Raw genomic sequence first — 14,266 nt, 5'->3', positions numbered from 1 at the left:
GAGCTCACGGAATGGCGCCTTTGGATCTGGGAGAGTAGACCACTTGATGAGCTGGAGTGGGATCCAGAAGAGTGGCTATAGCCTACCACTGCGGTCGCCAAGAAGCCACCCAGGTTCCTAGAGTACACTGCCAAGATTGGCAGACATGTATGATGCAAGAGGATATGGATTGGGCGCCATCACGCAGCAGGCACTGGGCGGAGCACAGCATCACGGATCCTTTCCGACGGACCTTCTGGCGCGGCCTATGGGATAGTTGGAGACCGAGGAGGGTGTTGTATTTCTTATGGCTGGTGGCACATGGAGACTTGGGGGTGGGAAGTTGACTTGCCCAGATGCAGAAGGAGAGAGATTGTAAGGGCTACACACAACAGCCTCTGGAAACCCCAAAGCAAGTCTTTGGTCTTGTGAGGAGGCGCAGCTTGTGTAGAGAGGAGCATGCCGCATCCTTCTCCGTATAGCACCCAACCTTGGATGTATCTCATGGGGAGCTTTCTGTTGGCAGGCAGTCAGCCAAGGCTGTCACCTTCTATATGAGGCCGAGATGCAGGACACGATATTCATTATCGAGGCAGGGTCATGCGCAATGGTGGGTTTAGAGGCTCTACCCATCTACCAGGTACTAGAGCCCACAACAGACTGCTCGGAGGTATGGGAGATCATAGGGAGTCTTATTGGATGGCATATTTGGAAGGCGCGGTGTCAGAAGGCTTTCGGCAGAGAGAGACTTTCAGCACAGACGACATTAGCAAAGCTCTGGACCTCCATCATCCACTCCCTCCGTGGCTAATGGGATTAGATGCAAGGTGAGTCCAGGGCTCGTTAGGAGCTCTGCTGTCATTTCTTGCGCACTTGGGGCGGCTAGGACCTATTTTTTGTGATGCAGGCAGGTAGCCCCAATTGGTGATATACCGCCCCCCATGGCTTCTTGCCCCCATCCCCCCGGACCGCCTTGAAAGGCTTGTATACATGATGTCTTTGTGATTTTGCATCAGCTCCAGCGGGTCTATTGAGCATGAGCACTCCAATGTAATCAGTTTTTTGAGTAATACAATTAGCCACATTTTACTTGCAAAAAAAAAGATGGGAAGAAGAAAGGAGAATTTTCTATGCAACTACCATAGATGTGGCTTCAACTAGTTTGGTGGACATATTTGTAATTCGGTTGGCTAATGGAATCTACATGACTTTGGCATAATGACATCATGTATAAGTTTGAGAGACATACATGTTAGTAGTTTTGAATGTTTGGAGCACGCTCATTTGCCCAAGAGTTCAGTAGAATTGGGGCACTTTGCCATCTCTCGGACATTTTTGTAATTGGGCTAGCTAACTAAATCTAACTTTTGACTATGGCTTAATGACCTCATGTAAGGGTTTGAGAGATCTAAATGCTCGTATTGTCAATCTTTGGAGCATGCTCATTTGCCAAGGATTTGGTTGGTAGAGTTCAGGTGTTTTTCCATCAGAAGTTAGATACTTTATGTAAGCTTCTAGAGTCATGACCGTAATTAGAAATACATACACGGGAATTGGACATATTATTCCCAATATAGGTTTTTACATTGACATTTGTAGGGTAGTGTTCTCATAGACATTTCTAGGGTAGTGCTCTTGTCAACTCTTATCTATGACAGAAAAAATACTATCAAGAATAGCAACATCTAATGCAAAAAGAAAAAATACTATCAAGAATAGCAACATCTCATGCAAAAGATTGGATGGATCTTTTCATGTGGTTTCCCTCAGATGTAAAATAATCATGATAGAACCTAACGAATTCAAACATTGTGCAGCTGAAGATCCCCAAGGGATGTGTTTTTGCTAAAAGCATGCAGTATGTGTTTTGCTAAAAGCATAACTTTCCTATTGTTTGTGATTTTGAACAGGCAAATACTTTTTGCATCAGAGATGATCACATGCTTGGGAATCATTATATGTTTTGTTGGACCTGTGCCATACTCGGTGGGTCAGTATGTCACTGGATCTTTACTTACCTTCGTCTCAGCTGAGGTCCTTGAAGGCAAGTTTTTATAACTTACTTTTGTATTCAGTTTGTCTTATGAGACCTGTTTTACTTATGTCTGAGGAGCTTGTTTTAGTATGATGCAAATGAGAAACTATGCAGTATAACTTCTAGGAATATTAGTGACACTAATAGAACTTCTAGACAATATTAGCTATGCCAGCATAACCTTAATGTATAAAGGATAAGGTTAGTGAAACAAGGCTTTCACCAAGGTGCTCTTTCTTTCAATGTTTTAACATAAAATATTTCGATTTTCAGGTGTAAATCTGTCATTGCTCTCTAAAGTAATGTCCTCAAGACTTGCAAGGGGGACTTATAACAATGGTCTGCTCTCTACGGAGGCGGGTACTTTAGCACGTGTTGTTGCAGATGGCACCATTACTTTAGCAGGTTACCTAGGGACAAACTTGCTTTTAAATGTGACATTGGCGCCAACGCTATTCATTGGACTTGTATCATTAATTGCTACCTTTTATTCATATAACTCCTTATTTTAAAAGCAAAAACATATGGTTGTAGGCATGAACATGCCTACAAAGCAGAAGCATCTCTCTCTCTTTTTCGTAAAGAAGCATCTCTCTCTCTCTCTCTCTCTCTCTCTCTCTCTCTCTCTCTGTGTGTGACTACAAGACTGACAAAAGCAATGGAGTCTTGACTCCTGCAGATGTAAACAATGAAGATATTGCACCTCAAGGAAGCTTGATTCCAACCTCCATGCCATACAACAAGCAATAGAGTTGGGACTTGAGTATCTACCACTTCACTCTCAAGGCGATATACCACAAACCTATTCTTTATGGCCCCAAGTGGGTTGGATGATCCACCCTAATCTATTGTGTTTCTCGGAAAATAAACTGCACCGGCATAACCATTGTTCCAGTTCCACCATTTTTCAGAGTGCATCTTCCAAGTTGTCTACATGAGTGCAGTGAGAAATCAAGGCATCCTGCCATAGTTCCAAAACGCAGTTTTTGAAGGCAGTGAAACATGGGGAAAGAAAGAGAGAGCCCAGGGCACAAAACATGAATGACCTTTATAAGAAACAGGAGAGGATGCTAATAAGAAAGTCTTATACTCTTTATATGCATTGAGCAGTAGATATATGTCGTATATATAAGACAAAGGAGTTTATACAACTAGACAGGATCCCAAGGTTAGTTTAAAGCCACTTGCAGTGCATCAGATAGGGCCATGAAGCTGTACTAACCAGATCTAACTGGCTACAACTATCCAGCCAATACACATCAATTCAATACATGAGATGAGGGTAGTACGAGGAGTACCAGAGCCTAGCTCTTTGTGTGTGTCTCTCGATTGGTACAAAGAGAGGGGTGATAGATCAACGTGACTAAATTCTGGATATGAGTATAGTCCCAGCGGGACTAATTATGGTATAGAAGCTGAATTAACTTGATTGGGTTAAGCTTCATAGCTTGTACAAGATTACCTATAGAACCAAGTGAATCATGGACTTGGACGGAGGATTTGTATGACCTGATGTCTAGATGTTGCCCATGATATAGAAACTTAACACAATCTTATTAACAAATCAGACTACATTAAACTTCGTGACTTGTTCAAGATTTCCTATAGAATCAGAGTGAATCACGCTTTTATTCAGGAAATTTTATGCAGATAGAAATATATTTTGCTTGCGGTATTACTTTTAGGGCATGTTGAATTGTGTTTTTTAAAGAATTGGGGGCACATGCGGGTATTTCTGTATGTTATGGAGGGGCTTAAGAGTTGTGTGAACCAATTTCTAGATGTTATGGTTAGTAGAGCCATCCATGGCCTGGTCAGCCACCCTTGCTTCAATTCATGTCCTGTTTCTGCTCCCTGTTGTGCAAGTCTAGGTTTGTTTTTAAAGGAATGGTATATGAAAGCATTTCCTCTATGCCTCTTATCATGGTTCATAGCGTTTGCCAAGATGAAATGGAAGAACAAAGCATGAAAACAAGAGTGTTGATTTGGATGTCTTTTGGATGGCAAGAATCTGTTCAAACTTTGTTTATTCAGTACAGTAAAATGGAATTCTGGAAGAGATTATTATTTTCTTCTCAAGAAAAATGCGAAAAACCCATCGTGGGTGGGCTGAGCTCGATAACTGCAATATTATGTGGGATTTGCGGCTGTTACAGACTGCTGACTGTGCGGACGTCCAAAGCCATGCACGCTTGCAGAAATTCAGCAAAGTAGGGTATTGCGACTGCGGGCCACAGAATCTTGATCAGCCCTTCTGCTCCATTAAGGAATATGGGCCTCTGAACCTTCCAATTGAACCTTCCAATCGTTAGCGATCAACCAAAGAAAGCTATGCTCATTGGACGAGGGAGTTGATGCTTATATTTCTTCTTTTATCTAACGTCCTGTGTGGGCAGGCCAATTTGTTAATGCACCCCCTTTTTTGAGGAAGCGCCGATGCGGGTCTGTAAGGGACCTCCTCCAACATACGCTTCCGTCAATATACACAAAACGAGTCTTACAAGTAGTCGCCACAAGAATCACTTCCGTACTTTATGTATGGATAGAGAATCTTTATGTTAGATAGATTGAAGCGGACATGTTAAAGAGCATGGGTTTTCATTATTTAAACTTAAAATATGCGATTTTGTTGGTGTACTTTTTGCTTGGTTACAAGTTTAAGCATGTTTCTTGGTGTCTTTGTGTTGCATGCACGTCCTGATGCCAGGAGGCATATTTGACGGTAGATTCCGTACCACGGTGGATTCCGTGAGGTTTTACGGTGGATTCCGTAAACTTTGTTTACCGGGGCTCATACACAAAGTGAATTCTTTGTGCGAGAAGTCGATGGGGACGCCTATCATTTTCGGTCGTTTCGTTAATTTAGTGTGTACATGGGTGATTCCATAGCGGGTGATTCCGCAAAATACATATTAAATTAATAAACGTTTATGAATTTAAAGTGCACACTCGTGATAAATTAAGGTTAGGATTGATTTCTAACCAATTGATTTATTTATGTAGCTGAAGACTACTAGATATTCACTTTTGTCGGTTTAATTGTATTATTTTACTAACGATTGTGAATGCTTCAGTTGATGTGTAGAGATAGCAGCAGTAGCGGAGGAAAGCATTGGAGGATAGCGTGTATTCGAGTTATCACCTATATTTTGATGGGCGCATACCTTAGGCATTGCGTCTATATTTTGTCGCACCTATTTATTAAAGCGTTGGATATTTATTTATTATTTTTGTATGCGCATGGGCGTACGATTATGATATTTGTATTTGGACATTGTATTAGGTATGCCTGACTTATTGGGCGCCCGTCCATTAGCTTTATTTTTACTTGATACTAAAGCAAACTCAAAAGCCAAAAGCGTGCTATTTTGTAATTTGGGCTATTATTTAAGCTTAAAGATGATTAATACATAAAATACATGCTTTGTGGAGCACTCACATAAGGCATGGGGAGAGATTACACCCAATTGGTCTCTTGTTCATGTCGTGCATGCTTTCTACCTTGAGTTTTGTGCAAAAAGTACAGTTCTTTTGTTCTTGGGGATCTTCCGACGCTCACTACGCGTGCTTACGGCATCGAATCTGTATACCAGTGGTATCAGAGCAAAACTGAGATCGAGAGCTTCCAATCGCTACCCATCTTGTGCGAAGGCGGAGCTCCTGGAACGATCAAGCTCTACAGTCAGTTTCATCGCGAACGGTCGATACGGGTGGATTCCTAGCGGTCAAGAACCGCTGTCTACAACCTCTGATCGCGAAGGACCAGCCTAAGGAAGTGGAGGACCACTCCTACATCTTCTTTATCAAGACGTTTTTTTTTAACAGAGACAGTAAGCCTCCATAGCTATCAAGTTATAAAAGCTTAATCTCAAAGTTAATTAAGCTTAGTCATAAGCTTAAAAGAAGCTTATTAAAAGCTTCAAGCTACGAATTTGACGATTGAGGTATCGCAGCATGCTGCGTCAGTAATCGGCGTCAGTTTTACTGAAACTTATAAGCTTAAGTTACTTAAGCTTTAAACAAGCTTAATCACTTAAATCTTACAAGTTCAAATTTACCTACTCTGCAAGTCCTGCAAGTCAGCAGAGATCAAAACTGGCTTATTCCAAAAACTCCCATAAGGACTGTTCTTGCGCAGAAGCACCGAACTGCAAAGTTGTTCCCTGGAAGACTTTGTTCGCATACGCAGACTTGCTAAACCAGTTTCAGCACACGTAGAAGGTCATACGCAAATTTTACGAAGACTACGAATCCCGCAACCACAAAAGTCGAAGACCGTGAAAGCCAAACAAAAATCTATAAGCCTTGTATACCCGACTTTGAGCTACGCTCATCCCGCTAATTGGATTTTGAGAGAGGTCTTTTGGATTTTTACAAGATGACGGAACAAAATATGAACGATTTAATGGCTGAAGGTCATCTCCCTAAACCTACGATGGAACAAAAATTGGATTTAATTATGATGCAGCTTGATGAAGAACGAAGGGCCCGACAAGCTTTGCAAGTTTAATTTGCCAATTTACAACAATCCATCCGCAAAGAAATAAAGATAAGTAAAAGAAATTTTAAATTTCGTACTTTCAATGAAACTCGAGATGGAAAGACTGTTATTGCATTCATCAGTCAGTTTGATGATTACTTTCATGAAGAGACATACGCTGAAAAAGATAAAATTAAATGTGTCACTAATCATTTAGTCGATCGAGCATCTCTTTGGTGGACCATGGTTCATAAAAGTATCGATTGCCCCACTACTTGGGAGAGTTTCAAAAAGAAGTTTTTGCAGAATTTCCTTCCTCCACAATTCCATGAAAAAGCCATAAAGCAATGGGATCTTCTACAGCAAAGAGATCGTGAGCCTATTTCTCAGCACACCGAACGTTTTTGGAATGCCTTACTGCAACTCAGAATGCTTGAAGACGTACCTGAAGCGACTCACAAGCACAAGTTTATGTCTAGATTACTTGGACATTACTATGCTGAAGTCAATATGTTTAAGCCTACAACCCTTGAAGATGCAATTTCTTTGACTCATGACACTGAAGACAAGATTCAAGAAAGAGACAAGCGTCCACAATAATTTCAAGCAAATGGTAACTATGGTTCTAAGCAATTCAATTTAAATTTTAGAAGATTCAATCAAAGTCGTTTTCCTTTATCATCTTTCCGTAAGTCTTGGATAAAACCACCTGCTTTGCCATCAAATACCAATCAAAACCCTAAGCCATCTTCACAGCCAAATCCTATTATTCCTAGACTTCCTGCCATTGCCAACAATGTATCTAAAGCCAAACCTATAGTCTGTTACAAATGTCATCAACCTGGACTTCTAGCAGCCAATTGTCAATCGAAGAAATCACATGTCCATATCAATTATCTTGGAGCAATGGAAGATGAAGAACATGAGGAAATGCCTGACTTTACGGAAGATGAAGACGACATTGCTATTTCTTTGGATACTTTACCAAGTATGCCAACTCCACATTCTTTGTTGACAATGAAATGTTTAGTGCATGGAAAAGAAAAGATTATTTTGCATGATGATGGTAGTACACATGATTTTATTTTTACAAAGTTAGTGAAAATTTTGAAATTAAAAACTATTCCTACGCATTATCACATTAAAGCAGCATTCTTAGGCACAAGGTATAATGAAACACAAGAGGTGCATGACTTAGAAATTAAAATTGGTGAATACACTGAACGTAGAAATTTTCTAGTTGTACCTTTACAGTCAAGTGATATTATTCTAGGTATGCCTTGGCGTCATCAGCATAATCCTGGCATAGATTATTTCACACATTCAATTAAAATTTATTTTCAAGAAAAACACATTACATTACATGGTATGCACGCATCCAATAATTTTTCACTACTTACTCATACTCAAGCTAAACGTGTATTACGTAAAAGTAGTAAATCTTATTTAATTTGGATGAATGAACTTCAAGATAAAGAAAAACATATGCACCCTAGACATAAAGAATTCCTTGCACAATTTAAAGATTGTTTTGCTGAAGATTTACCATCTGGACTACCTCCTTTACGTCTTGAAGATCACAAAATAGATTTAATTCTTGGTTCACAACCACCATGTAAAGCACCATATAGGCATAACCAAATTGAACAGAAAGAAATTTAAAATCAAGTTAAGGAATTATTAAATAGAGGATTAATTAGACCTAGTAGTTCTCCATTTGGTACACTTATTTTATTGGTAAAGAATAATAATAATACTTATCGCATATGCATTGATTATCGTGCCCAGAATAAAATTAATGTAAAGAATATGTATCCAATTCCTAGGGTAGATGATCTTATGGATAAACTACAAGGTTCTATCATATTCAGTAAAATAGATCTTAAATCTGGTTATCATCAAGTGAGATTAGATAAATCTAATATATTCAAAACTGCATTTAAAACACAATTTGAATATTATGAATTTTTAGTGATGCCTTTTGGATTGACTAATGCGCATGCTATATTTAGTCGAATGATGAATCGCATATTTTTGAAATATCAACATTGTGTTATAGTATTCTTTGATGATATCTTTGTATTCAGTAAAAATAAGAAAGAGCATTATGAACATCTGTCTTTGGTTTTCAAGTTGAAAAATAATCAATTATATGCTAATCTAAAAAAGAGTGAATTCTTTCAAACAGAAATTGAATATTTAGGTCATATTGTGTCATCAGAAGGTATTAAGATTGACCCTAAGAATATAGAAGCAATATTGAATTGGCCCATACCCAAAAATCTGCACGAGTTACGTTCTTTGTTAGGTCTTGCTAGTTTTTACAGTAAGTTTGTGCGAAATTTTTCATTACTTGCTTTGTTTTTTACTAAACTTTTAAAGAAATGTATTGTTTATCATCGATCTGATAATCAACAAAAATCTTTTGATTTATTGAAACATGCATTAATCCATGCTCTTGTATTACAACTACTTGATTTCAATAGACCATTCTTTTTAATAGTTATTGATGCTAGCGGATCTGGAATAGGAGCCGTATTTATGCAAGATAATCATCTCATAGCCTACTCTGGTTATAAACTAAAACCATCTGAACTTAAATATTCTACATATGATAAGGAAGTATTAGCTGTTGTACAAGCTTTAAGACAATGGAAACATTACTTAATGGGTTCTGAGTTTCTGATTAAGACTGATCAATAAAGTATTATACATCTCCTTAGTAAACCCCAAATCTCTGATCGACATATCAAATTTGTAGCTTTTATTCAGATTTTTCATCTCCTTATCCAATATCAACCAGGAAAAGAAAATGTAGTAGCCAATGCTTTAAGTAAAAAACGACCATTCATAATATCTCTGTCATATCATTTGATTCTCTTAATCCTATGAAAGATACTTATCATTATGATATTACTTTTCAATCTGGTTGGAATAAATTAGTTGAAAATAACTGGATTCTTATTGATTCACTGTCTTACAATGATGGATTCATGTTTTATGAAAAGAGATTATGTATTACAGTTCTATTTAGATCATTTGTTTTGAATGAGATTCATTGTATTCCATATCAAGGTCATAGAGGTATTATATCTACTTTACGTACATTGATTGAAAAATTTTATTGGCCACATATGGACACTGATATATTTAACTTTATTTTTGAATGTTTAGTTTGTCAAAGAGTTAAGAGACATCATGGTAAATAATATGGTTTACTACTGCTTTTATCTATTCCATCACGACCATGGAAACATATTTCTATGGATATTATTACTGGTTTACATAATACTAAAGCTAACCATGATATAATTTGGACTATTGTAGATAGGTTTAGTAAATAAGCATATTTTATTTCATGCAAAAAAACTTTAACAGCATCTCAAGCAGCTCAATTGTTTTTGAAAACTGTTTTTACTAATCATGGATTACCAAAAGTTATTATTTTTTATCGTGATTCTAGATTCTGTAATCATTTTTGGATTACTTTGTTTGCTAACTTAGGAACAAAGATTGATTCCTAATTTACATTTTATCCTAAAACTAATGGTCAAACAGAAGCTATTAACAGTACTATTTTAGATCTTTTACGTGCTTACACTATTTCAAAACCACAGACATGGGATACACATCTGCATTTACTTCAGTTTGCATATAACAATACACCACACAACTACAAAGAAAGCACTGTTTGAAGTTATTTATGGTTATAGATTGTTTACATATGTTGCATCTTTATCAAATAGAATTCAGAGTGTTGATGATATTGCTAATATGCACGTTACTATTTTTGATGAGGTTAAAGACATAATTGCCAAAGCTCAGCAATCATATACAAAACAAGTCAATAAGAAAAGACATGCCATGAATTTCAAAGTTGATGACTATGTTTGGTTAAGAATAAAAAAATGTAGAATACAAAGTGTAGATAAACACCCAGTTATGAAATTAGCACCTAGATTCTATGGACCATTTAAGATCATTCACAAAATCAATGACAATGTATTTAAATTAGAATTACCACCGCATTGGAAAATTCACAGCACCTTTCATATTAGTTCATTACGATCCTTTAGAGACCAATTACATGTACACCCTGTTTATGAAAACCCACATTTATTAGATGAAGAGACTAAAATCCTTAAGCCTGAAGCTATCATAGATACTGACTTTATGACCACTAGAACTAGCCGTAGATATTCTAGATATTTAATCAAGTTTAAAAACCATCCTGTTGAGGCCCAATGGATGCACGCTAGAGACTTAAATGCTTTCCCCACTCTGTTAGCTCCACATTGAGCTAATAGCAATTGAGGACTATCCCACCCCCGGGGTATGATACCAAGAGGCATATTTGGCGGTGGATTCCGTGCCACGGTGGATTTCGTGAGGTTTTACGGTGGATTCCGTAAACTTTGTTTACCGGGGCTCATACACAAAGTGGATTCTTTGTGCGAGAAGTCAATGGGGACGCCTATCCTTTTTGAGCGTTTCGTTAATTTAGTGTGTACATGGGTGATTCCATAGCGGGTGATTCCACAAAATACATATTAAATTAATAAACGTTTATGAGTTTAGAGTGCGCACTCATGATAAATTAAGGTTAGGATTGATTTTTAACCAATTGATTTATTTATGTAGCTAAAGACTGCTAGGTATTCACTTTTTTCGGTTTAATTGTATTATTTTACTAACGATTGTGAATGCTTTAGTTAATGTGTAGAGATAGCAGCAGTGGCAGAGGAATGTATTGGAGGATAGCGTGTATTCGAGTTATCACATATATTTTGATGGGCACATACCTTAGGCATGGCGCCTATATTTGGTCGCGCCTATTTATTAAGGCGTTTGATATTTATTTATTATTTTTGTATACGTATGGGCGCACGATTATGATATTTGTATTTGGACATTGTATTGGATATGCTTGACTTCTTGGACGCCCGTCCATTAGCTTTATTTCTACTTGGCACTAAAGCAAACTTAAAAGCCAAAAGCGTGCTATTTTGTAATTTGGGCTATTATTTAAGCTTGAAGATGATTAATACATAAAATACATGCTCCTTGTGGAGCATTCACACAAGGCATGAGGGAAGATTGCACCCAATTGGTCTCTTGTTCATGTCGTGCATGCTTTCTACCTTAAGTTTTGTGCAAAAATTATAGTTCTTTTGTTTTTGGAGACCTTCCAACGCTCACTACGCGCGCTTACGGCATCGATCTGTGCACCAGGTCCTCTTGTGCAATTTCTCCAACAAAAGCAAAGCATCAAATTTACAAGCAGTTTGTTCAAGTAAAATGTAAAGTAGCTCTTGCAAAATTCATGTCTTGCATGGAGAAAGGCAAAGGTAAAGGATCTTCACGTGAGTTTAATATAAATCTAGTGTATAAATTTGGTCCCATATAATAAATAAGCATTAGATAGTTTTATTATATGTTTTTTTTTAAGTTTTACTAGATGGTTTTTTTTTGCATCTATGTATCAAAGTGTATCTTCAATACTTCTTATGCTCACATAGATCTATACAATTGATAATTGTGAGATTTATATAGTTGATAATGAACAATGTTACTATACACATCACGGTCAAAGGCGAAAGTTTTTGCATTGATAATAATGCAAATGCATCTAGTATTGTTGTTCATCTTGCATTATATGATTTGGCCTTGCATTATGACATTAATCTCATACAAAATGCTTGACTTTTGGTCTTATATACATAAATAAACTTGATTACCATTTTTATATGGCTAGACATGAATTAGTGTAACTTCTTGAGTAAATTGCAAGCTTAATTCGGTCTCTTTGGTTGGAAGATCTAGTTAGGATAAACGGCTTATATACATTAAGAATGTAAAGCAAAGTATATTAATAATGTAAGTTAATAAGGAGATCCTTTGATTTAGTGACATGAGTAGATCATAAGATCTAAACTCACCAACACAAAATGAAAGAGAATGGAACAAAGCATATCAATTATTATACTACACATAGAAATGATAGATAGAAAGACATCAAAATATAAAAATAACTAAGAACTACATCATCATCATTATCATTGTGATCACTCATAATAATATATGATTGTGGTTATAGCTACTTTTCCAATCTAAAATATACGAATGGATATGATTGATTTACATGATTGCTCAATTCCACACTATATTTACATTGTCTGACATTCACGCCTCAATTCATGACATACACGGTGGACTCCAACTTGCTAGAGTTAGTCTTTTTTCAGTCACATGAACCATTTGGAGTAGGTTCATCCAAAGTGATCACCATAGGAGCGATAAGAGCAAGAACAAGAATCGAAGATGCAGCAGAGTACAACCCATGGTAGGAATATGAAGTAGAGAAGTAAAAGCTTGAAAAACAAGGGGACGTGGCTAATTATGAATAGGAGGTGGACTAGGGAGTCAAGGAGAAAGTGGCAAGAATAAATGATGATTTAAATTATTATATTACATCTAGACATCCATCTTTACCATCTTTATTCAAAGAAGAGATTGGGGAATGTCTATAAAGCCTCAATTAGCATGCAAGTTCAAAGAAGAAGGAGGTTCTTTAGTACCAAGAAGAGGGAAAAAGAAAGGTAAGTATGATGCCCCAACTTTGTGCAAACAACAATCTTATGAGTGGTGGCCTATGTGATCTCCAAGTGCAACCAAGACAAGAGAATGGTGGACCAATTCAAAAAATGACCCTTTGAAAAGAATGAGGCTAATCTCGTAAAACTATTAAAGGATTTAGCTTGGATAAAGAGGGTCTCTATGAGAAATTGTAGCACCAATTGTTTTGACTTGTGGGGCTTCTACATCTTACTAAGACAATACTCCCCAACCATTGGCCCTCCAAAAATGTGGCACATTTGTAGAGAAAATTGGAGCATTGCCACCTTAGGCACTTCAACCATTGGAAAAAGAAGACGCTATTGAACTAATGTAACATTCAACTCATATCGTATTCACCCTAATTGCACCACCAAACCAGTTATAAGCTACTACCAAATGGAGTGAGCTTCTTCAAAGTGTGTCCATGTGGTAGTCCAAGATAGCCTCACAAAAGGAAGAAGCCGCAAAGGAGCCAACCACCCCTCTTGAGAAGAAGCTACCTACTGTTGCAAAGGAATGAGTCAAATGTAACTATGATCTCAAGTGCCATGGTGGCACAAAGAAGGCTGCTACTACAAAGAAGAGGACAATAAGAGTGCATGAAATGATGAGGGCTAGGAAAAAGAAATGAAATGAAGTCCATGTTGGGGATTAAAAGCTGACTATGTCTACTAGTAGCCTACATTTACTTATACTTGTCTACATATCTATATAGTATAGGTGGCAGCTGTCCATCACTATCACTTTATTCTTTATTCTTTCTATAACAATAAAATAAGGAAATACATATCACACATTGTGGCTGTTAGAGTTCCCACACATTCACTTCATCCAAGGCAATGAGCTTCACTCTTAACTTTCATGGCAGCTACTCGTTGAGATATGCATTAACCCCATTGCTTCTAGATGAGCTCTCCATCTTCCCCGTCCATTTCTTATCCTTTCCAAGATATTTGTGAGTGTGAGGAGCCCCAGCATTGCCAATAATAGCCAACAAGGAGAACACGAAAAATCTCATAAATTTTGGAACGTTTTTCGGGATACTTTCTACATGTCTCACCTACTCCAATTAATCCTACTGCTCCCATTAGTCATTGCTAGGTACTGTTCATCCCAACTTCCTTTGGCTTCGTATCTCCCATTATTCAAAGTGT

General features: G+C 37.3%; 1 protein-coding gene across 10 annotated transcripts in view; it reads left to right on the top strand.

Moving 5' to 3' along the window:
- LOC148034644 (SPX domain-containing membrane protein OsI_08463-like) overlaps positions 1-2,535 on the top strand; it is a 203,071-nt gene extending 200,536 nt beyond the window's left edge. For all 10 annotated transcript variants that reach the window (XM_087679579.1, XM_087679573.1, XM_087679578.1 and 7 more), the window contains 2 exons: positions 1,890-2,023; positions 2,288-2,535. In XM_087679579.1, the coding sequence (XP_087535705.1) occupies positions 1,890-2,023; positions 2,288-2,526 (373 nt within the window). In that variant the 3' untranslated portion in view covers positions 2,527-2,535. The remainder of the gene's footprint in view (positions 1-1,889; positions 2,024-2,287) is intronic.
- Positions 2,536-14,266: the final 11,731 nt, after the last annotated feature.

This window comes from Lygodium microphyllum, chromosome 6, assembly GCF_053477565.2.
Source record: "Lygodium microphyllum isolate KBCC chromosome 6, Lygodium_microphyllum_v1.1.10, whole genome shotgun sequence".
Classification (NCBI taxonomy): Eukaryota; Viridiplantae; Streptophyta; class Polypodiopsida; order Schizaeales; family Lygodiaceae; genus Lygodium; species Lygodium microphyllum.
This window is presented reverse-complemented; position numbering and strand designations above follow the sequence as displayed.